Source organism: Quercus lobata, chromosome 6 (assembly GCF_001633185.2).
Source record: "Quercus lobata isolate SW786 chromosome 6, ValleyOak3.0 Primary Assembly, whole genome shotgun sequence".
NCBI classification, from domain to species: Eukaryota; Viridiplantae; Streptophyta; class Magnoliopsida; order Fagales; family Fagaceae; genus Quercus; species Quercus lobata.
The window spans coordinates 8,326,524-8,351,268 of NC_044909.1; the positions used below are offsets into that span (position 1 = coordinate 8,326,524).

General features: G+C 36.2%; 2 protein-coding genes across 8 annotated transcripts; one reads left to right on the forward strand and one right to left on the reverse strand.

Moving 5' to 3' along the window:
* The first annotated feature begins 1,819 nt into the window (after positions 1 to 1,819).
* On the forward strand, positions 1,820 to 14,017 carry LOC115994999. Of its 7 annotated transcripts, none has more exons than XM_031119387.1 (15): positions 1,820 to 2,245; positions 3,279 to 3,351; positions 3,445 to 3,572; positions 3,697 to 4,086; positions 4,187 to 5,550; positions 5,779 to 6,221; positions 6,330 to 8,299; positions 8,401 to 8,558; positions 9,521 to 9,681; positions 10,047 to 10,204; positions 10,737 to 11,609; positions 11,708 to 11,785; positions 11,896 to 12,001; positions 13,070 to 13,158; positions 13,593 to 14,017. In XM_031119387.1, the coding sequence occupies exons 1-11, from the start codon at positions 2,147 to 2,149 to the stop codon at positions 10,953 to 10,955; spliced, it is 5,163 nt and encodes a 1,720-aa protein (XP_030975247.1). In that variant the 5' UTR covers positions 1,820 to 2,146; the 3' UTR covers positions 10,956 to 11,609; positions 11,708 to 11,785; positions 11,896 to 12,001; positions 13,070 to 13,158; positions 13,593 to 14,017. The 7 variants fall into 7 exon arrangements, with proteins under 7 accessions (XP_030975247.1, XP_030975249.1, XP_030975250.1 ...); XM_031119389.1 differs by having other exon boundaries at positions 13,598 to 14,017; XM_031119390.1 differs by having other exon boundaries at positions 13,620 to 14,017.
* A 6,046-nt stretch (positions 14,018 to 20,063) lies between these two features.
* LOC115949600 (pentatricopeptide repeat-containing protein At4g15720) lies at positions 20,064 to 22,049 on the reverse strand. The gene has a single exon (XM_031066880.1). The coding sequence runs from the start codon at positions 21,935 to 21,937 to the stop codon at positions 20,111 to 20,113; it is 1,827 nt and encodes a 608-aa protein (XP_030922740.1). The 5' UTR covers positions 21,938 to 22,049; the 3' UTR covers positions 20,064 to 20,110.
* Positions 22,050 to 24,745: the final 2,696 nt, after the last annotated feature.

Here is a 24,745-nt window from a genome sequence, read left to right on the forward strand (position 1 = left end):
ACTTTTATTTACAGTACTTTCAATAAAAAATTTTCAGTTTCAAGCTTCCAGCAAAATAAGCAGATCTCAAATAGACTCATAATGTGCGACTTCAGTTATGATTATTCATAAACCGATAAGTGATAAGAAAATGTTGCCTAATATTATTACATCATTTACTTGATAAGGTAATGGGGATATATATATATAATCAATCATGAAGATTCTATTTAGATGTGACTATAATGTTTTATTTCCTTAATTTGGCACCCCAAGAACTTTAAAATAGTGAAAATTGTAGAACCATTGTATACTTCAGGTTAGTATGACCGGAATTGAACTTAGGAAATTATTCCCAACTAAATTAGATGAGATGAAAGCAAGCATTTGGCACTCAACTACTCACCTTCAATGGTGAGTAAGTAATCAATTCTGAAATAGGCTAATGGGATCACCAAAACCACAGCATCTGTTTCAGTTTGAGCATGAAACTGTAGTGGCTATTAAAAAGAATCAACTACCAACAAAAACTTCTCCTGACAACCTGGTATGGGTGTGTGAAGAAAAAGGACGAATTTATATTTAAATTTGTCTATTGTGTCAAGGTGATTAGGTGACAATTCGTGTTAGTGAACTATGTTCGTGCACGTGTCATGTCAAGGTATGAGCATTTGAAAATATGGCTCAACCCTAACGTAACCTATTTAATAATCATGTCAAACTCCCCTTAATCCTAACACAATTTATTGATTAGGTGGGATGACACAACACGATCCATTTCAACCTGTTAAATATGCAATTAAGAAAAGTGAAGTAAAAAAAATGAGTTTCTTTCTTTGTTTAGGGTAAAAAGGTCAAAGACTTCAGAGTTTCAAAGAAAATTTTATCAACATAATCATTAAAGTTCTTTTAACTTAATTATCTTTAGAATTCAAATATATTTTAGAGGAAAATGACAATTTTTATATTAATCAAGTAATTTTGAGTTGATTTACAAGTTAAGTAAGTCAACACAAAATTGATCAATTTATTAGTTGTTTTAAAAGTGTCTGCTCATTTTTGACACTAACCCACAAAAAACTATATCGTGTTCATGTCGTGCTCATGAGTCGATTTGTCATGTCAAATATTAATGTGAAGAGTAAGAAGCCAGGGAGAAATGAGTGGGGGGCAGCAAAACCCACGAAAGACAAAAAAAAAAAAAGAAAAAGGAAAAGAGTTTTGCTGTAGAGGATCGCAACAGGTTGTCCACCACAACAAAACTCATCTTCAATCGTTATCACTTTTCTTTGAGTTTTTTCACTTTGACTTTCTCGACAAACAAACGGAAAATCTAGGTAGCTCTAAAAAAACCATGTCACGCATATGGAATTACACATGTCCAAACACAGCTTTTCTAACGGACACGAAGAAGTTGCCACATCGTCTTTCGTTATACAAAGGTTAGACAAAACCAAACAAAACTTGTTGTTTTACAAAACCACCAAACACCTTTACTTAACATACCAGACGGCGCCGTTTTCTTAGCTACTCTGTCTCCTCCTCCACTCCCAAAGATAAAATATAAAAAAACACATTCACATATCCACGCGCTTAAACTGCACGCGCCATCAACACGCAGTAATATAAGCACAAAAAATATAAAGAGTACTTTTTTACTTTGATCTCTCTGGCTATAGCAAAAGCTCACACACAGAGTTTTACTTCCTAAAACGGACTCTTAGAAAATTAGAAATAAAAGTTTCCTCTAAAAACAGAAAAAAAATTAAATAAGGAAAAAATAGAAGAAAAAAAATTTGAATTTTTTTTTTAAAATAATAATAAAAACCAAAGACCGAAAAACACAAAATCTATATTTTTTTGTTTTTCTTTCTCTTGCTGTTTTGTGAGAGAAATCGATTTTTTTTTTTTCCCGGTCCGAGTCAACCCGAGTCGGCGCTGATCGGGTCCGATCAATCTGCACCGTCCGATCGATCTCGCTGTCAATGAGGGTTAGTGATTTGGTGGGGTCGGAGTCAGAGTTGGGATTGGGAGCTTTGATTATTGTTGGTGGTGTTTGCGAAGAGATTTGGTGATGTTGGACTTTAGGGAGGAGGAGGGAGGGCTAGGGTTTTGGGGCTAGGGTTAGGGTTAGGGTTAGGGTTAGGGTTTGGTGGTGGTGGAGGAGATGGAAGAGAATAATACAGAGCTTGAAGAAGGCGAGGCTTCGTATTACAACAACAATAACATTGACCCTGACATCGATCTCACCTGTCTGTCTTACATTGTAAGGGTTTCTTTGCTGTTTGCATTAGATAATTGTTCTAATTATTATGATTGTTTGTTTATTTTTCTCTTAATTATTTTTTGGAGTTTGATTTAATTGTGATTGTTGAAGAAATTGAATTTAGTTTTATGCGTGAATGTGTTGATTTGAGCTTCCATTTGTGTTGTGGTGATTAAATTTTTTAATTTGGTTTAGAATTCACCAGAAACTGTAGGAAAATGAAGGGAGTTTAATTTTTGAGCTTTTAAATTTCATGGGAATCAAACACACACAAACACACACACAAAGGATGGTCAAATCACATCACATGTGAAGAACAATAATATAAACCTAAACTAGTTGCATTGCACTGGTTAGCGACGATTTTAGGTTCATATTTTGGAATCTTGTTTTTATTTTATATTGTTTATGGGAAACCTCAATGCGTTACTTGTAGTCGTGAGGGGTCAAATAAGGATAAAATGTCTTGGAGGATAAATCGACTTGTGCTTCATCAAATCAGTGAGGAAGTGCTCCTTGATGGATTGCTTGCATTATATGGCCGATAACGTGCAGCAAATTTGTTATAACCAATTGTGGGGAGCCTGTAGGTTATATTCCTAGAAATTTTGGTGATTAGAGTTTAGAACCAGGCCAAACTTCTTTGCTATTATGCTGATCATTAACCTGTTCTGGTTGGAGATATATTTGAGGGACCTTTTATCTTTTTAAAGAAAGAATTCAAACCTCTAAATAAAATTTTAAGACTTGCTTTAGTTGATTATATCATCTTTTGTGCACTGAAAGAATGATTAATAGAAGTTTGGTTATACTACCAAGTTGACCATTAGTGCAAATTTCCTTTAAACAAGTGGAACCATTTCAAAACCTGTTGAACAGTCTTTAACTTTTCCCGCAATTCTAATGTGTTGGCCTTTTTGATGGCTGCTATTTTAGTAACTCATTATGGATATTTCATAGATAAATTTCTTGATATTTTGTTATAGTTTGTATGTAAATGACACTTGTAAGAGTTTACTTTATTTTCATAAAGGATGAGAAGCTTCAAAATGTTCTTGGCCACTTTCAAAAAGAATTTGAAGGCGGGGTGTCTGCTGAGAATTTGGGTAAGTGACCTGGTAGCGAGTTGTGGAACACAGAGATAAGCGCATTCTTTGTGCATTGAAATTAATAATATGGAACTTTGCTTAATTTGGCAGGGGCGAAATTTGGAGGGTACGGTTCATTTTTACCTACCTATGAACGCTCTCCTTCTGTTTGGTCTCATCCAAAGACTCCACAAAGAAACCACAATCAGCCTAGATCTCCTAACAATTTACCCATTGAGGTATATGGACAATTTCTTTTAACATAAAAGATCATTTGGTAGGAAAGAGATATATTTGGCTGAAATCTTGCCAGCTTGGGGAATTCTAGTTTATTTGAGCTCTGTGGGTTATGTTACCATACAGGGTGCCTCTCAGAATTTGAAAGCTCCCTCTACTACTACCCCATCTTTGAAAATTGGGACTTCTTCCTGCGGGGCCCACATGTTGCACAATTCAACCGTTCCTTCAGCAGATGCTTCCATCAAGCAAATCCAAGTTGCTGTTAAGAGTACCTTGAAGGATGAAGTTTCAAGCAGATCAGAGCCATCAGGCAATCTGACTGACCAAAGAACACTGAAGGTTCGAATAAAAATGGGTTGTGACAACTCGGAACGGAAGAATGCAGCAATTTATAGTGGTCTTGGACTTGATGACTCCCCATCTTCATCACCAGAAGACAGCCCAGTGGACAGTCAAGGGACATCACCCATTTCTCAAGAGACCACTGATAGGTCTCCCACTAGCATTATTCAGGTAATGGTTTGTTCGGCATTTTCTGAATAATCTGTTTCTTTGCCACTAGATGGAACAAAACCTTCTTACATTTGATTTTTTTTGTCTGTGTTAAAAACAGGTTATGACTTCCTTCCCCATCCCTGGCGGTAGACTGATATCACCTCTTAATGACAGTCTGCTTTATTTGATGAGAAAGGAAAAACATTCTAGTGTCAGTAAACCCTTGCCATCCCTCAGTGGTCATCAAGAGCACTCTGCCATGTTAGTAGATGAGTCAGCATCAATGATGGAAAATGGGAAATTGTTAAAGGCAAAGAAAACGAAACTTGTGGGGAAAAAGGATAGGCGGGTAGAATTGAAGCATGGGAATGGTGCAGATTCTGAGAATGACCTGACATTACAAGGGAAGAAAATATCAGTAAATGAAACCACAGAAGGCAAGGAATTTATGTCTGGTGACTTGAAATGCACACCAGTTTCCAAGTTGGTATGTGATGCTCGCAACTCTATAAAAGATGCTGGTGGGGCATCTGAAGTTTTCAGGGAAGGCTGCAACGATGGTGGGAAAGGTAGATTACTTTCCTCTGAAATAGTGAAAGAGGAGTCTTCGGAATCAGTATCAGGCCAAGACTGTGGTAAGAGTGATAAGAGAAATCCTAGGAATATTTTAGTGGAAAATGTCAGTGAAAACATAGCTGTAAACTCCCACAAGGATGTTTTAACTGAGTGCAAGGACAATGGCAATGGTCAGAAAACTTCTTCCTCCCTAAAAGGCTACTCTGATGAGTCCAAATGTAAGGAAGATCTAAATCCTCAAAAAGAGAAGGTTGGTTGGAAAGCTACATCTTATGAAGATGATGAAACAAATGTTCCTTGTAAACTGGAAAAGCCGTCCTTTGAGCGCAAAAATAAGTCAAAGGGGACACAAAATAATGGCAAGGCAGTCGCTGTTTCAACAAATGAAAGCTCGAGGTTTGGTGCAACTGCAGAACCAAATGATAAGAAGAGTACTAGTTATGTTGTTACTGACAGTAATAGTAAAACTCAAAAAATAAAGCCACAGAAGGAGAATAAAGGCAGAGATGATCGTAGAGAGTCATTGTTGGTAACAAACTTGGAACAGAAAGATAATCAAATGGATCCACTGGGGAGGCCTTCTGAGGATAGGCTGAAGGATGCTAACCTTGGTGCTGTTGAAATGCAAAGGAATGCATTCATGGATAAACCAAAGGGAAGATTAAGTGGTAAGAAAGTTGATAAGAAGTCAATATCAGGGGCTTCTATAAAAGATGCTACAATTGCATGTCCTCCTATTATGGAAAATGGACTCGGTTCTGAGATGGCACCTCCAATGGCAGCTCCTGTAGTTATAGAAGAAGATTGGGTACAGTGTGACCGTTGTCAGACATGGAGGCTTCTACCCATTGGTACAAAGCCAGACCAACTCCCTGATAAATGGTTGTGTAGCATGCTAAATTGGCTGTAAGTTTGCTTTCTCCTTTTGGAGTTCCACATTGCTGAATAAATCAACATGTTCAGTTAAATCAATGTAGGATTTAGGCATTACTTCAGCTGAAAACTAAATGAGGTTGTGAGTGCAATGCTCGTACTCTTTGTTCATTGTGTTCTCTCTTTCTTTGCGTGTGTACAAAGTATGAGTATATATAAATATTGGTGACTTCTCATTATGCTATTGCATTGTTTTAACAGGCCTGGTATGAATCGTTGTGACATCAGTGAGGATGAGACAACGAAAGCCCTTCGTGCATTGTATCAATTACCGGTTCCTGAGAGTCAGAATAACCCACAAAATCATGTCAGTGGAACTGCAGTGGGGGTATCCTCAGGCAATGTCCAACATCTTGATCAGAATCACCTGAATTCCAGTTCCCATGACATTTTTAATCGAGGAAAGAAGAAACATAGTTCTAAGGAAATAGCAAATGCAGGAACCAGTGGTGGCCCCTTTCAGATCTCTAATTCTACAAAGAAACAGCTACAAGAATCTGCAAAAAGCAGGAGCTTAAATGACATGAACCAGCGTCATGCAGAATCAATTCCAATGAAGAAATCTAGTTCTCAACATTTGAGTAGATTACACAACTTGGTTGTGGAAAAGGACATGCCTAATATAAAAAGCTCAATTAATGGAGGTATGTATTTTACTTAAGAAATAATTTTATGTGGCTGATTGACTTCTTGGGAAAGTAGGTAACTGTGTGTTTGTTTGTGCGTTCTTGTGGGTCATCAAATATCTGCAGGTGATGCAAAACAAATAAAAATGAAAAGCAAGAGAGAGGCTGATGAACATGGACGTGGAACCTCTAAGAAGTCCAAGACAGAGGATTTGTACTATTCTGATAAGCATCAGACTTCTGAAATGGACCTTGTGAGGGTGCGTATCAGTTCAAGTGCTGTTTTGCCAACTAAGGGAAGTGGGAAGGATATGCGAAAATATGATGAATACTGTTTATCTGAGGACTCAAAATTTGATGTAAAGGACAAGGTAATAGTTTCTGTTAAGAAACTGGGAGACCAAGCTCAGATCATGTCAGATGGGGGGTCCTTGGATATGAGAAAGTTTAGTACAAAGGATGGTTCTTTGAAGAAAAGGAAATCAAATAACTGGGAGGATAACAAGAGTCAGGTCGAGATGTTTCAAAATACTGCGCATGATGGTGGGGTATACGAGAAAGAGGAAAGTAGTGAAAGTGGATTCAGGAAGCAAAAGAAGTTCAGGGATTCAAAGACCGAGCTGAAGGAGTCCAGCACTAATGATGATGATGATAAGTCAAATAAAAGAGGTAGGCTGTCAAAGATTATCTTGTCCAGCAGAGATCATCCCGTTGACAGCATGGAAGAAGTCAGGAGAAATGACGAGCAACAACCCAGGAAACATAAAAAGAAGATTTCATCTAAACAGAATGTGGATGTTGTAGATTCACTGAGAAGAGATTTGGTATCTGGTACAGCAACCTCAAGCTCTTCAAAGGTTTCAGGATCCCGTAAAACTAGGGCCAACATTGAAGAAGTGAAAGGTTCACCAGTGGAATCTGTTTCGTCTTCTCCTTTGAAGGCCTCTAATTTAGACAAGTTTACATTGGTGGGAGGAAACATTGTAGAGAAAGGTGATACTATGACTAGTGATCTCCCTGTGATGGATGATTCTAGAAGATGCAACATTAATGCTGAGGTTAATTTGTCTGGGACAGTGATTCATCCTAAATCTCGTAAATTTTCTACACAAGCGTATGGTACAGATGGAGATGCTAGTCACAAATTCGGTGTTAAATTAAAACCTTCTTCTGAAGTTGGGAATACCCATATGCTTAATGGTGATGTTTACAGTGTTGTGCAAAATGTCCAGTTCCCTGGCGATCTGCATGTCCAAGAACATATCTATGATGAAGATAGAGTTAAGAAGAACCACCATGAACATGCTGTTCTGCAAAAATCTGGTAAGGATAGCTCTTTGGAATCTAGGGACAAGAGCAGAAGATCCAAGTCTGAGTTTGATAGAGATACAATGAACATTTCTGATCCAGTTAATAAGTATACAAAGAAGAACCAGAGCACTGACTCAGAGATTGACCCTAATCTCCGAGTTCCTGGTCATGAAATAGTGGCCGATGCTAAACACAGTTTTCCTAAGAATTCTAGCATTAGATTCAGCAAGGAAGAGAAGAATCATGCCAGTAGGGCGGATCCTGTGGGACAATGGTCAAGTGAGAGTCGAAAGGAAAGCAAGTTAAAGCAAAAAGAGCACGATGATTCAGATATGAAATTGGGTGCTCCAAGTAGCAGAAATGGGAAGCTTGGTCCCCAGCAGAGCCTGATTCAAGATTTTGAGGGTGAAAATAAAGCTAATCTAATACAAATAGAGCCAAGAAATGGGAAATTAAAGTTGTTCTCACGTTCTGATGGTGAAGGTAAACAAGAAAAAGTATCCATTGGTTGTGGACCTGGACTAGGGCACCAGAAAGGAGGTGTGCTAGATGGACGTCCTATTGATGCACCTAGTGATGTGTCAAAGGCATTAAAACATTCTGGGAATGGGAATGTTGATAAAACCAATGGAGTTAACAACAGTTTGCGGCATGTTGTAACTGAAAGACAAGGGGTCAGAGATCTCAATGCTTCAAGTCCTGTGAGAACAATTTCCTCCAGCCAGATTGCTAGCAATACCCTGAAAGGAGCCAAAGATCTTAGAGACACTGCAGATCGTCTTAAGGTACATCTGTTACCCTTATTAATTGTTTACCTTCTGTTTCTATGATATTTTTGTGTTTCCTGTTATTCTAATTCTTGGTATGGATTCAATATCTTTTGTAGAGCTCTTGCTTTGTTTTCGAAAGTAATGAGGCTTATTTCCAAGCTGCCTTAAAGTATCTTCATGGAGCTTCACTTACAGAAACTTGTGGTAGCGATAGTGGTAGACATGGGGAGATGACTCCAATTCAAGCGTATGGCACTGCAGCTAAATTGTGCGAGTAGGTGAAAATTTTCAATTTTGAAGAAAAACATTGCTTCTTTGGACTCCGCTTTTATATATAGTAGGAGTCCGATGTAATTAGACTGTCTTAAATACCTTTCTTTCTTATGAATTAGCTTGTTGATTTTTTTTTTTCGATAGCTAACGAATTAGCTTGTTGATTGTTGTTGATAATTTGCTATCAATTCAAGTGAGGCATATCTTAAATACAGCGTTACCTTTTTGGTATCCATTATAATCAGGTGTTGTTAAGCAAGAATTTGATGGTGGAGCAAAGAAATTTAATGATAAATAAACATTTTACAAGAATCTTTTTGATTCTCCTTTATCAGGATGTCTGAGTCATCTATTTGACTATTTCTTCTCTATTTTTCTTTGGTCCAGAAGTCTGTCCCAAAATATTTTGAATGACTTGCAAATGTTTTTTTGATGTGGTAGACATTTTTTTTCCCTGACCTGGAATGTAGACTAACTGAGCTACTTGCACTGGCTTGACCTTATTAAATTTCCAAGACAAGCATGAGCAGGTCACGTTTCAAAAGCTTCTTTGTAGACACTAGAAGATGGACTGAGCTACTTGGACTGGCTTGAGCTTGTTAATTGTTCAAGCCAAGCCTGAGGAGATCACATTCTGACAGTGCATTTGTAGTCTAAAACATTGGACAAACCTGGCAACCAGCAGCCTATTATTTGGCTTTGTCTTGGCTTGGCCATGTGTGTGACAATGACTGTTATGGTCAATGTTCAGCCTTTGGTGATTAGTTTTTGATTGATTTCCATTGACTGACCATAATAGCTCAGTTAGGTGTCATTGCCTTTTAGAGGTGGTTGCTTTAACATTTTTCTTAGCAAGAAAGTTTCTTGCAAAAGCAAAATGGGTGCAACCCCATAATAAGTACGATTTTACTGCACTCTACTATTCTTAAGGTCTAACATGTGCTGAACCCTATATTTCCACAGGCACTGTGCTCATGAATATGAAAGTCGCCAAGAGATGGCAGCTGCTGCTTTGGCCTTCAAATGCTTGGAGGTGGCATACATGAGGGTGGTTTATTGCAAAAATTCTAGTACAAATAGAGATCGGCATGAGTTGCAAGCAACTTTACAGGTGGTTCCTCAAGGTAATAGAAGTTGGTCATGGTGCAGCTATACATTCAGGCTTGTTTCTGTTCTTATGTTTTTACAATAAGTTGTCAACTTCTTTCGAAGTTGTGTGCATTTCTTTATTTAGATGTTGTCTAGTCATTCTTCTGCTATGAAGTGGTGTAGCTTTTCTTCTGCCAAAGAATGTCAATTTTTCTTATTTTAAATGTTGAAAACTTTTAAACTTATAAAACAAAATGTTGAAAACTTTTATGGTCTGTGGGTAACTGAATCAAGTAAAAGGATGCACTGTGTTTCTGAAATTGATGTCATCAATGATGTAATTATTTTTTGGGTTAAGAAAATCACCGATGTAACACTTTTTCTCAAATCATTTATTTAGGTGAATCTCCATCATCTTCTGCTTCAGATGTCGATAACTTAAACAATCAAGCAACAGTGGATAAGGGTAATTTATCCAAGGGTACTGGTTATAATGTTGCTGGAAACCAGGTCATTGTTTCTCGAAACCGCCCTAATTTTGTTCGTCTACTTGACTTTGTAAGTTGATTTAATCTTCTCTACAATCTCTGCCTTATATCATATAACTTGTTAAGCAATTAATTGATCAAGGGTTTAGTCATTGTGTGTTCTGGAGTCTTGATTTCCTGTAACATATGATGCGGGAGGAATTATCTTAATAGAGGGAAGCATAGAAAAGCCCAGGGATCTATGATTGAAGTGTTGGGAAGGTGAATAAGAATGGTCTACCACTTGCCTTGTGGTACATGCCTTGTACCAAACGGATTGTGTTAATGGGGGTTTAAATGTAAAGTGAACATATTATTGCATGAAAGGATTTGGCATAGGCTGTCATGTTTTTGAAATTTCAGGAGTATTTTTGTCATCCAAATCCTTTAGTCTGGTTTTCCATATCTGGACATTTGATTCTTGACAGTCCAATCTAATGTGGTCTATAACTTTTTTATTTGTAAACTTGTAGTAGGCTTATATTAGCTTTGTGTGCATATCTTGTCCTTTGTGGCTATATTTGGCATAGGAGGGTAAAAATTACTGCTTGATTCTTTTGCAGACACAGGATGTAAATTTTGCAATGGAGGCCTCTAGAAAATCCCAGAATGCTTTTGCAGCTGCCAATGTAATCCTAGAAGAGGCACAAAATAAGGATTGTGTTACTTCTGTTAAGAGGGTCATTGATTTCAGCTTCCAAGATGTAGAGGAACTAATACGTCTGGTTCGGCTTGCAATGGAGGCCATAAGTCGTTCAGATTTCAGTGGTGCTAGAGACTAAGTCAACCCTGTACATATAATGTTTATTTTTTCTTCCAGTTTTGTTTCCCCTAGTGAGCAGGCATCAGGAAAAGAAATGGGTAAAAGATGCCTACATAGACCTGCCCATGGAAACCTGCAAAGAAGCAGGTCCCCGAGAGTTCGTTACCCCTCTGTACATGTGTACAAAGTGAGATTGATTAGCAAATTTTGTAATGTATTTTTGAATGTTCAGCTAGTTCTTGACATGGATAAGGGCAAGGCATGCTCACCCCTAAGTTTCAAGGGTTGGGAAAAGAGGCATGGAACTCTTGTTCGGCAACACAATTCAGAGTTTATGTATTAGTTCAGTTATATATATTCTTTTGGCTCCATTGATTCGGGGTTTGAGGGTAAAATATTTGTAGAGATTGGAAACGGTTTAGGCAACCATTCCAAGAGCAACCATTTTGAGAAGGCTGAATACTGATATAGTGATGCTGGTCAATTTTCTGTCTAAGTACTCCCCCTCCCCTCACCTTCCCTTTTCTTTTTATCATTTATCAAAATTTGATGGAATGGAAATCCAAGTTTTTGTGGAGGGTTTCCTATATTGTTTGCAGAATTGTCATGCATGCACCTTGTTTTAACTGACCCTGCTGGCTTTCCTTGTTAAAGAAATAGTATGAGTCTGCAGGTATGTAAAATTTCATTTCATCAACATGGTATATCGGAGGAGCTCCTGTTTTAGTCCTCTTCTTTTCAGTTTATAATGTTAAGTTTGATTCTGTGTAGGTCTTACTTTTAGGGCCTCCTTCTGCTGCTGTTGGGATCTGGGTGTTCACCACATGTGAATTAATTACCTTGACCAAGGTTTGCAAAGTTTTTTAACTTTTTGCAAGATATAGTTGAACTTCTACTTTTGATTACTCATTGGGTTGTTCAATTTATGCTTATTTATCTGACTTGTACATGAATTGCAGGAAGGGGTATTGGTTTGTCATTGCATCTGTTGAGTAGATTAATGCTTGGATAAGGAGACAAAATTTTGTATTTCTTAAGCAGTTTTGCTGCATAGATATGTAAGAGGTACATCTATATTTTCTTTCTTTTTGTATCAAAATTTACATTTCTTTTTGGTATTGAAACACTCTGGATTCCCATGAAACAGATCAAATGTACTTAGTCCTTATAGATCTGTTCTTTTCAGTTGGTCCAATGACTCTAGCTCAGATAGCACCTTTCAAGACCCACCGGGTGCATGTGTAATTATCTATAAAAAAAAGTTGTCTTTTTTAGTTAGGATATAGTTTGTGATTTGCTTTCACTAATTTTTCCATTATTCCAATACTTGCAATTTTTTTTTTCTTTCCATTTACTCTTCATGCAAGGAAATCTATTCTTCCTTCTGGCAAGTGTTTGTCCCTCCTACTATTCAGTTTTAATTTTACTAGGATATTATGGGTCTGTTTGAGAACCGTTTATTTTGCTGAAACTGAAAACTTTTTGCTGAAAGTATTGTAGGTAAAGGTAAAAGTTAGTTAAAATAGTACAGTGAGACTCATGAATAGTATCAAAAAGTGCGGTGGGACCTGTGAATAGTAGCAAAAATAAGTTCAATAATAAAATAATTTTCATTTTTCATTTCAATCCAAACGGAGGCTATGTGGTTGCAACTACCTTCCACCCTCCACCCAAAGCAAATAAGTTTATAGGCTGTTTTTTAACCATGATCATAACAGCTCAGTCTTTCACTGACCTCAGTTTTTTGTCAATGATGTGTTTCCACTTGAGTTTAGTTTTATACAATTGCCAAGAGCCTCATGTCATCTTTATGGGAACCAGGGTTCGAATCCCCCCTCCCCCACTTGTAAAATTTGAATAATAAAAAAAAGTTATGTTTTGTACTATTATTACTATCATCATATATATATATATTAGTGGGGATGTATGTCAACTATAGGTGATGGTGATATTTTGCCGATTTATGTCCTTTGTGACTGCAAACAAATGTTCACTATTGTGTGTGTGCATAACATAAAGAAGATATACTTCTCTTCACCACATGGCATAAATTTGGCAGATCTTATTCCCTTGCATATTTTCAATGTCTGGAGATGGCATTACAACACTTACAAAGGAACTACATATTGACAGGTGTCATTACATTACAAATTCTGTGATTAAGGAGATGGGAAATGGAACAATGATGGTGGAAGTATATGAACTGATATGGCTGGATATAAGTGGGTTACACTATTTCTATTTTATTTTCAATTTGTATTACTAGAAAAGCAAACATATCTATGTTTAGATGTTTCTTCCATGATAACTGTGCTTCAGCTTTTGCCTTTGTAGTGACCAATTCTTGTCTCACATTGTTCTCTCTCTCTCTCTCTCTCTCTCATGTTACTTGTTTTTTGTTAAGAAAATTAAACTGATTCTTCCACTTGTAGAAAAGCAGAACCTCCGGGATTTTGGTAGTGGTGGTACTTGGTAGTCAGATTTTGCTTGTCTTTGTTATTGCTCTTTTCTCTTATTTGGACTAGCAAGTACTTATCTAGGAAAAAAAACGGACTAGCAAGTATCTGCAATATTTTGGAGGTGGTCATTCAGTTTCTTGCTTTTATTGTTACTAGTGTGGACATTGTATCTCATATTCATAATTTTCTGAACCAAGGGAAGGATTGCCAATTTTTTGATTAAGGTCTTGGAGTTGGAGGAGATCATGATTTTTTCGTCTCAAATATTGCGAATAGATCTGTCCTGTGGCAATGGGAGTATCGATGCTTCCGTATTAGCTGGTAGCTCAGCGGAATCTATGTAATGAATATGATTGTTAAAGAAGCAGGATGTTTGGGTAGGTGAATGGGGCATTGACTTGATGGCAGGCAGCTGCAAGCACAGACACTGATGAATGGCATTCACATAGACTCTATTCCTATTTCCATTCTTCTCCCCCCTAAATTTTTGTATTATTCTTTTCAGTATAGATTGTAATAAAAGTGCATGGTTGATATCCATTGATGTTCTCAGAATGAGATGCACACAAACCGTTGTTCTTGTAGCTTACATAATAAAGAATCAGGCATTTTGGTCACTACATTTTTTCTTTTCTTTTTCTTTCTATCTTTTCCTATCTTTCTATCTTTTCCTATGATTGTGTTATTGTGACAGCAGGTATTATTTACTGAAAACATTTTTTCTTTTCTTTTTCGTTCTATCTTTTCCTATGATTGTGTTATTGTGACAGCAGGTATTATTTACTGAAAACAATGAACATTATTTTTTCAGATTGAACCCTTGCTATTGGCAACTTGATGGATCTTGGATGTCTCAAATATCAAATCAATAAAATCTAGTCTAATATCCATTGCAAATGAACTTTGTTTATGTAGAGTAGAAGATGCCTAGGGGTGTCAAATGGGTGATTTGGGGTGGGCATAATTGGGTTGGGTATATGAAATCCATTCACCCATTAAAACCTATGTAACTAATTGTTTCTAACTCAAACCTAACCCAACCCAATTATAATGGGTAAATCCCAACCCACCAAATTACCTAATTATCAAAATTAAATTACCAAAAGGGTAAAGAGAACTCCAAACAAACAAAAATTCAATTAATAAAAATTCAGACAATTGTTAATTATTTCTACTTTCAGATAAACACTTCCATTGGCACCCAAACAGAGGACAACAAACACATAACTCTTAAAAGAGTCAAACTTCACGACATTTTAGGGTAATTAACCCTCATTTTCAAACATTATAATTGATAGGTCACGTCTTCAAACTATATTTTTTATTAGCATTTCGAGTCTTAAAGACTAGATTTAGGGCCTATAAATCGAGTTTTTGAGACTCGATTTACATGAGTTGATCACATCTGATGTGATACTTTTTTCCACGTGGCGTCTACATGGAAATCGAATCTTTAAGACTCGATTTATAACCTATTTTATAATTACAATCATTCACACTCAGATCAGAAGACGCAGAAACAACAAAAACGCAGAAAGAAAGAGAGAGAGAAGAAGAAGAAATGGAGATGGAACCGTCGACCCAAGCCGACCCACGTCGCGTCCCAGGGTCGCACGACCCAGATCGTGCTGCCTCCTATCTAATCTGGGTCTCTAGATCTTTCTCTCTTTGATCTGATTGTGCTGTGATTGTTGTGTCTCTGATCTGATTGTGCTATTGTGTTTCTTGGATTTCTTAATTTTTTTTTTTTGGTATTTTTGGGAATGACTAAGAGACTTGAGACTGAAATTTTTTTTTGGTTTATAAATCGAGTCTTAGAGACTCGATTTTCATGTAGATGCCACATGGAAAAAAATACCACATCAGATGTGATCAATCCATGGAAATCGAGTCTTCGAGACTCGATTTATAGGCCAAAATCGAGTCTTAAATAATTGAGATGCTAGTAAAAAATATAATTTAAAAACGTAGCCTACTAATTATAATGTTTGAAAATCAGGGTTAATTTTCATTTTTCTCCCAAACTTCACACTTCTTTTTCCCCTCATTTTCTCAGCAACCAAACACAGCATAACAAAAAAAAAAAAAAAGAAAACAAAGAAAAAGGAGCAGCTTTGAGTTTCCACTGACCTTAGTGAGAGCATTGGAATCAGAGTTCAAAGGCTCTTGCTTAGTCCACCGCTCCCTGAGCTGAGCGATGGTGTCTCTGGCGAGAGCGAACATGCTCTTAACCTCGTTGGAGAGGTTGATATTTGGGTTGAACGCGTAGGTTAGGTCGCGCTTGCTTTGAGGCCAGCGACGTTCGCTGGGAAAAAGCGTGTAGTGAGAGACAGTGTGGAAGCGCGTGGAGGAGGTGTTCGATTTTCCCGAGTTCATGGTCGAGGTACCGTTGACAATGTCGGCGTCGCCGCACCTGGGCCTTACGATTTGCTGTACGGTGAAATCGTCGAGCTCGCCGGTGACGTTGAGGTTGAAGTTTTTCTGGTAAGTCTCGAGAGCTGACTTGAGTGCTTCGTCGAAGTCGTCGGTGAAGTTTGACGTGTTGTTAATGTAATGTTAGCATGCATTACACCCTTGCATCGGAGGATTTGGTGTTGGGGAGGTGGGTATCACTGATTTGTCTGCCATTGCCATTGAAACAGGACAAAGAGATAGAGATTAATTGAAATAAAGAAGAAATTAAGAAATCGAGAGAGAGGGGAGACCTTCGGGCTGAACTGATTGGTGTTGGGAAGGTGGGTACGCTTGATGACGATGCAAGCGATGAATTCTTTGACAGTATTTCAGAGAGTGCTTGATATGGGTATGGGTTTACAAAGGAGTTTTAGATTTTAGCTTGAGGGTGAAGATAAAATGATGTATCGAGATTTTCTGAGACACTTGCTCTGTTTTGCTGGGAATTTTTTTGGATTTTTAGAGAGAGTATTTGAGTGCTGTTGTTTGGTTGCCAAGAAAGTGAGGGAAAAGGAAATGACAAATTTTCTTTGTGGTTTCCGAGAAAAGGCAAGAAAGGATAGGAAAATGAACGGATTTTAAAATTGAGAAATTAAATTTTTTTATGAGAAGGGCGGGTTGAATTTAGGTACGTTATTTTTGGATTAAATGGAGTTTAATGGGTTTTTAGTTAAAACCTAATAATTATTGAGTCTAATTGGATTGATATCCATTTAACCTAACTAATAATTGAGTGAATTTGGGTTTGTTGAAGGCCAAAATTTCACAAGAAAGCCTATTCCATGAAAAGTAAAGAAGGCCCAATTCAAGCAGCAAGAAGAATCAACATTAAGGCCCTATTTATGTTCGGATTTCCAACAAAAAGACCATTAAAAAATCCAGCAAAATCCAGTGAAAGAACTGGGCTGGGATACCCAGAGGCTCGGGATCCTTAGGTAATGCAGCACAGCTAATGTGGGATTGAGACAGCTTAAGAGAGGTACCACGAAATACAAGATCATTGTAAGGTATGAAAATAGCTTATAATTTATTTTCATGATCTTTGTAAAATTATTATGTGATATAATGATTTATTGATTACTTTTTTTTTAATTTCATGTTTGAAGGGACCTTATTGCTGGTGTTATTCAATTAGTGAATCAAAGATATATGGGAGAACTAAAGATTCAAGACATTGCTATTATTAATGGTCGTGCCAAATTGATGAGAATCTCAAATGAACTTGGAGTGAGTAAGCTAAGGGACCAACTACAAAATCTATTAGAAGACTTACTGGGAAATGATCCTAACAATAAGGAGTTGATCGATTTCTACTCTCATTTGAAAACAATGCAAATGTAAGTACTCATTTACGTTTAAACCCGTTTGGCTTTGTATAAAGTATTTTCTTGAAAATATTTTTCTTATTTTTCAATATTTGGTACACTGAAAATCATAGTCAACGAAAACATTTTTAGGATTAATTGAAAACACCAATAAAATCTTAGAAAATGGTAATGCATTTCTTTTTTAGATGGTGATCTTTTATCTTCATGTTGTAAAATTTTTCAACCAAACAAAATCAACTAGAACTCTTCTTCCACTTGAGAATAACTTATTTTCCTCATAAAATTTAGTTGAAAACTTTTTTTGAATGGAAATATTTTATGTTGAAACAATAGTTTTTCTTATGTGCATAAAATTATGTTTTCAATGTCTAAGTCAATTTCTTTTCTGATTATTTTTACCTTTTACTTTTTAAAGGTGCAAACTTATTCATTTGAGAGACCATCCGATGCTGTTGACATCTCAAGAGAGACTTCAATTCCCAGTATTGTCACTTATGACGCTTAATTATGAGAAAAAGACGTCAGATTGGAGAGTTAAATATGATGACCTATATAGAGCTGAAGAAGTTAACAAAGTACAAAGACTTGAGGAAGATCCAGAATATAAGGTGGTGTACGAGGACAAAATTTACCGAAAGAGAGAAGTTAAATTAATCAATTTACCGACTGGAAAGGAACTTTCAACCCAGCAGTAAAAGATTCCAACTATTTGGGAATAATGATAGCAAGGAAAGACAACCGACAGCTGAGTCTGAAAAGTGAGAAACCTTGAAAGAAGAGAGATTGAAGGCTAGTTGCCCAAGGGCGGCCCGGAATGGAAAGTTAGCAAGTGACTTTTAGAGAAACAGCACTAAAAGATGAAAACTATGAGAAAAAAGGGAAGAGACCAGCCCTTGGGCAACTGTCACAGCATGAGCTCTGAGGGGCAAAAGAGAGAAATCACTAGTATCTCGGGGCCCTAGAAAACACACTATAAAAGGAAAAGAAAACCCACGTTGGGGGGGATTTTCAGTAGGAAGAATATCATAACAGAGCCATTAGAACTCTGTAAAATTTAAGAAAAACAGAGGAACGTCTCCCGGTATCCCAAAAACAGCCACTATAGCACATACTTGGATTCAAAAGGATTCAAACTTTGTAAGTCTTAGAGGCTTAGATAGCCATCGAAATCTGTAATTTTTGAGCTTATTTGAACCTTGTATCACGTCTTAGTGAGCACATTTGTAATCCACAATTAAGAAAAATAATGAAATATCTCATATTGATTTGAGGATTTCTAACAATTACTTTGCATATTTCTTTATTATATTATCTTCCTTTACTGCTTCTTATTGCTCAATACATATATTCTTGCTTGTTAATTTTTCCTTTTACTCAGCCAAAAGCTGAGTCCTTTGCCCAAGCAAAGCCACTTAGACTTGAGTTCCAAATTCCACAAGTCTTGTGCAAAAGCACTAAGTCTGTGAGAATTGGGGCCAGGATCCTCGTGGCTGAATCATTCTCATGAAATTCATTTACATATATGTATATGTATTAATATATATATATCATAATCTAAGAAACTAACAATTATTTGAAGATATGTGCATTGTATAGTTGTTCTTGCGTAGGACTTATAGAGGTAAAAGGAAAGGACAAAACTCCATTGCATAACAAGCATAGAGAAAGATTGTATAGTGCAGAGAATCAGTATTCTGGGTTCTTACAGGCCTAATACGCCCCGGGATCCCACGACAGTATGCCCGGGGTACCAAGTGAAGGAATTCTTTAAAATGTTTATACGATAAAAGATAAGCCTTAAATATTTTATTTCAATCTCTTTCTCATTGTGAATATTATGGATATCTATTTTACTTATTTTGTAAGAGTAAAGGGTCATTTTATGATACTAAAACACTTATAATGGTATTTTATTGCTTAGGAGGAATTGCATTTTTGCTTTGAGGAGATTTATGTGACCTGCGCACAACTTGGTTCGTAATCAGCTCCCATTTAGCTACGGTGAACCAAGCCTAGTCCACCAAACTACAACTATTTGGCTCATGATCCTTGGGCCTGTGTGCTAAAGAAAAAAAAGCACTCTCACAGGGTTCAATTAAAGTGGACGGGTTTGAGGGGATAAATGAGTTTGGACTTACTTTGACACCCTAAGATGCTATTACTTCGTTTAAAGAAGCCATTATTAATACTGATTTGCAACATTTTAAAGTGAGTTCCGGCACTCTTTGTTGTTTAAAAGGTGGTCATTAAGAGTTCTTATTCTGTTCTTGGGATGATGATTGTTGTAGTTGAGTTACTCATCAATTTTATTTGTATTTGTCACATCACATTGTGCATGATTGTATCCAATGAACAAGGCACCCGTTTCTGTGAGATCTCTAGTGTACAAGGTTCTTGGCCATCGTTGGGAGAGGTAATTGATAGGTAACCTAACCCTCAATTTTGGGAGAGGTATTTGATAGATAACCTTCCCCCCTTAGTCCAATTCTTCAACGCTGGCTGGTCCAAAAGTAAAATAAATAAGAAAATAAATAAAAGAAAAAAATGGGTCACTGCACAAAATTTATCTCGCATCATATAGTCTTGTAGCCAGAACCTTGACACAGACTCGCACACACACATCAAAGTAGATACCATGGATCAGATTGAGTTCACAATCTCTTAAACTAAGATTTTTCTGGGGATACCGTTCTCTTGGATGCCATTTGACCAAGACTTCACAAGCATTGCCTGTTCCATATCTAGTACAATTCTTATCATCTAGTTGTGAAATTTGGACAATTGTCAACTTTTGGGAGGCTTTTCCCACTGTGTTATTGTAGGGTTTTAGAATATAACTATGATAAGAACAACAAACGAAATCTTAGTCTCAATTTTGGGGTCGACTATATAGTCATAATCATAACATTTTAAATTTTATGATCGGCTGATCATTACCAGAAATCTCTGCATGTGCAAGATCCATTTCTAAAATGATGAAATCTGTTCACATCTCTTACAACAAAATCCCTTTCAACAATATCACTAATAAGCTTGAAAGCCTCATGACAGTCCCTACACATTCTCAAGTTCTTCATCACTCTGATTGTCACTCCTTTAGGTATGTTTATTAGTCCAAAAGCTAATGCCAATCTCTCACTGTGCAGTCCCACAATTTCTTCTTTAGCCTCCTGTTCCACATCAACAAACACCAAACCCATACTTCCTCCAACATACCCTCTTTCCTTCATTCTCTCCTCCAACTCCCTCAACAAACTCATCACTTCTCTCTCCCGTGGACATGAAGCTACATCTCCAGCATAGAACACATAAGTTGAATCCTTAATCTCAACCCAACTACAACCAGGTTCCTTGTAAATTCCGGTACGCTTCATTTGAGACCGTAGACTATGAACATTCTCCCACTCCCCAGCCAATGCATAAGCATTTGATAATGTTACATATGCACCTGCTACTTGTTGATTGGATTCTATTAGCAGTTTACTGGCTTCAACTGCAATATCTACCCTTCCATGAAGCCTACTAGCCGAAAGAAGTGTACCCCACAGCAAAGCCCCTTCATCAGACTCTACTTGGATAGATTTTGCTAATTGGTAGGCCTCATCAAGACGACCAGTTCGACCAAGCATATCAACAACGCAAGTATAATGCTTGGCATCTGGCAATACCCCATGTTTCATATACATGGACTTCAAGTGTTCAAGGCCTTCATCAATTAGCCCTGAGTGACTACAAGCATGTAAAACTCCAACAAAGGTGACATCATTGGGTTTTATTCTTCTATCAATCATTTCTTTGAAGAGATTGAGAGATAGCTTCCCAAGCCCATATTTTGCAGCACCTACAATCATTGAAGTATATGAAATCACAGAAGGATTTGGAATCCTCATGAAGACATTTTCTGAATAACTAACAGACCCACATTTGGCATACATGTCCACAAGTGCACTTGCAACCACATCATTTGAATCATGGCCACGACGAATCACTGCTCCATGTGTGACTTTCCCGGAAACCAGTCTACCCAAGCTCGCACAAGCATTTATTATGCTAGCCAACATGAAATGATTTGGATGGTCCAACGTTAAGCTACTGAATTCTCTAAAAATTTGGAGTGCATTGTGGCCTTGTGCATTTTGGGCGTATGCTGTGATCATTGAAGTCCAAGAAACAACATTCCTAGAATCCATTATGTCAAAAACCCGTCGAGCTTCATCAACCTCATTACATTTTCCATACATATCAACAAGTGAAGAACAAACAACAAGATTAGATCGAAAACCCAATATTTCAACTTGCGCATGAATTCTTCTCCCTACTTTGACATCAGCAAGGGTAGAACAAGCATTAATCACAGTCGCCAAAGTAAATTCATTGGGCATGACCGAACTTCCGGGCATTTTCCAAAAGAGCCAAAGAGCCATTTTGGGTTGACCCACATCAACATAACCCGCCATAAGCGAAGTCCACGACACGACATTTGGTTCCGGCATTTCATCAAACACTTGGTGTGCATCCTGTATTTCTTGGAGTCTAACATAGCAGTTTATAAGATGGTTGGTGGCGAAGGTGTCGTTTAAGAAACCACACTTTAAAACGTTGGAGTGTGCTAAGGTTGCAGAAATGAAATCTTTACAATTTCGAAGCTGTTGAATGCAATGATAAGCTTTTGTATGAAAATTTGACAGTTTTGTTTGGCGGGAAAGAGGTGAGGAGGTGAGGGCAAAAAGGAGATTTTCGTTCAAAGGCCACTTCTTCATCAATTTCAAACGCACTCACAAACTGGTTATGGTTTTGGGTTCTACACTCTTACCCAAAGCAACATGAGGACATTTTGGTCCAAGGATTTATTTATTTGTTTTTAATTTCTTTGTTTTTCGGAAGAAAAAAAAAAGATTATAAAGAGATTAGATTAGACAAAGTGATATTCAGTTAGCTTAACTGATTAAGTCTCTGATGGTTGTATAAGAGATCTGAGGTTCAATTTTCGCCTAAACTAAAAATCAATTAATATCTTGGTATGATGATAAGAGTTATGATAAGAATTATCACCAAGAACTGACATTATAAATTAAAACTTTCTAGAAAAAAGAAAAAAAAGAAAAGAAAAAAATATTAGACCCACTTTTTTGACATTGTTAGAAAAGCCCATCAGGTTTAACCAGGCATATCTTCTCCAAATGCACGTTATTGTAGGCCCATGAAGTTCAACAACATATTGTGAGTCTACTTTATATATTTTTTAATAAATTACATTTTAATAATATATTTTAAAGGTGGTTTCAAATTAAATTGTATATTTTCATATGATTTAAATTAAAAAAGAATTTAAGATTTAAAAAAAAATTATGATTGTTACAAATTAAACTTTATAGTTTCTTAGTTTCAAATCAAACCCTAGATTATTAAAATGGTATTAATTTAAATTATGAACTTTTCTTGTTTGGTTTAGGGGTTTGATTTGCAAGTTTAATTAGAGATTTAAATTGATATAATTTGAAAAGTTTAAGATTTGACTTGAAACTAATGGAACTATAAGGTGTAACTTATAACATTCTTAAATCTTAAGCTTCATGGTTTATTTTTAAAATATAGAGTTTAATTTGAAACCATTTATAAAATATAATTTACCTTTTTCAATAGTGTAAATATATATAAAGTTAATTTTTTTTGGCTCCTAATTTAAAAGTTTTAAACCACTTACAATTTTTTTGAGTAATGTTACATTCACAAACTATTTTACAAAATTTTACAAACTAATAATGTGGCCTACTTCTTATTGGTTTTCATTTAGGTCTATCATTAACATCACTTTTTCATTTACTAATAACCACTTATCACATCAACAGTTTGTAAAATTTTTTGTAGAAAAGTTTGTATTTCTAGCATTACTCTTTTATTTATTTATTTTTTTAAAGTATGCTTCTTGTTTTAATTTTGGGCAAGACTTAGGTATAGTACTTAGGTGTTGTTCCTTAAGTTCCCCTTCTAAGATTCTGCCATGTGGGTTTTTTCTCATGGGATGAAGTATATCTTTTAATTAAATAGCCACATGACTGAATTTGAAGAGGGGAACCTAAAAAACCAACACCTAAGGTATTGTACGTAAGTTTTGTCTTTTAATTATATACATACATACATTTATATATATATATATATATAAATATATAAAATTACACGACACTATTTCCTTTATTATTATTATTATTATTTTGAAAAGAAGCATTTCTAGTAATTAGTAAACTAGTTGGAAAATAGCAAGTGCCAAGTAGTAGAGTATCCCTTTATATGTCAAGATACAAAAAGTTAGGACAATATTTATTTATTTATTTATAAAAATCTTATTTTATAAAAAGTTGGGTGAGGAGAATTGAGTCCTAGTTGAATCCCACTAGTTGGGACAATCAGGCCAATAAGTCATTGGCAAAGTTAGGACAATGCTGATACATACGAATTATTTGCATAGCAATTGATTTTGATATATATATTCACACACATAATTGTAATTATGATACACACAATGTAGGGAACAATACCCATATAAGTATTTTTTTGGGTAAAATATCATTTTCATCCCTAAACTATCACAAAAGTTCGTTTTTAGTCCCTAAATTTTTAAAAGTTTGTTTTTCATCTCTAAACTTTACAAAACGTTCTACTTTTCATCCTTTCGTTAATGTCCTTTAATTTATGTTCTATGTGGCATAACAGAGATTTGACGTGGTAATTGACTTGGACTAAACTATTTAAAAAAAAAAAAAAAAAAGGACAAGTGGCTTATAATAATTCGTGTGTGTGGATTAAATATTTTAGTGAGACAAATTTGTACATTTTTAGATCCCTGTAAACTAGATTATTTAACCTAATTAATTAACCAAGTGAATACTTAGGTTTATTATTCAGATCTAGGATAAAACAATAACAATCATATCATGTAAAGTAGCGGAAAATATAAAGAATACAATGATATGATGACTCAGGAAAACCAAACTGGTAAAAAACCTGGGGAGGATTTAACCTAGCAATCCTCAAGGTAAAACAGATCCACTATGAAAGAATTGAAATTTGTGCAATAAGACTTAGATCACTAACATCCTATTACTACCTTGAGTAGAAAACTTACTACCACGACCACGTGACAGCTCCGAGTCCACAGATTACTTCTTTCCTTGATTCACAGCAACCACAAGTTCTCCTACTTGTGTTTTTCTTTAAGCTCTTGAAACAGTAACTGAAGAGATCACCAAGTTCTTGACATCAATCTTGATCTTGATAATCCTAAGTGTGTGTGAAGATAAACACATCTAGATCTCACAAGATATTCACACACACAGCATATCAACAACCTATAAAACGTGGCTAGGATTTTTTCTTTTATACTTGAAGCAAAACATAAAACCCTATAGGTCATATGGGCTTGGGCTGAGTTGGAAATTCTGTAGAAAAAACAATTTGCACGAGTTTCGATCGATCGAGTCTAATTTTCGATCAATCGAGCCTTACAGATTTAGTCTAATAAATTTTGCAATCACTCGATTCCAACTTTACACATAAACACACTTTAAGCA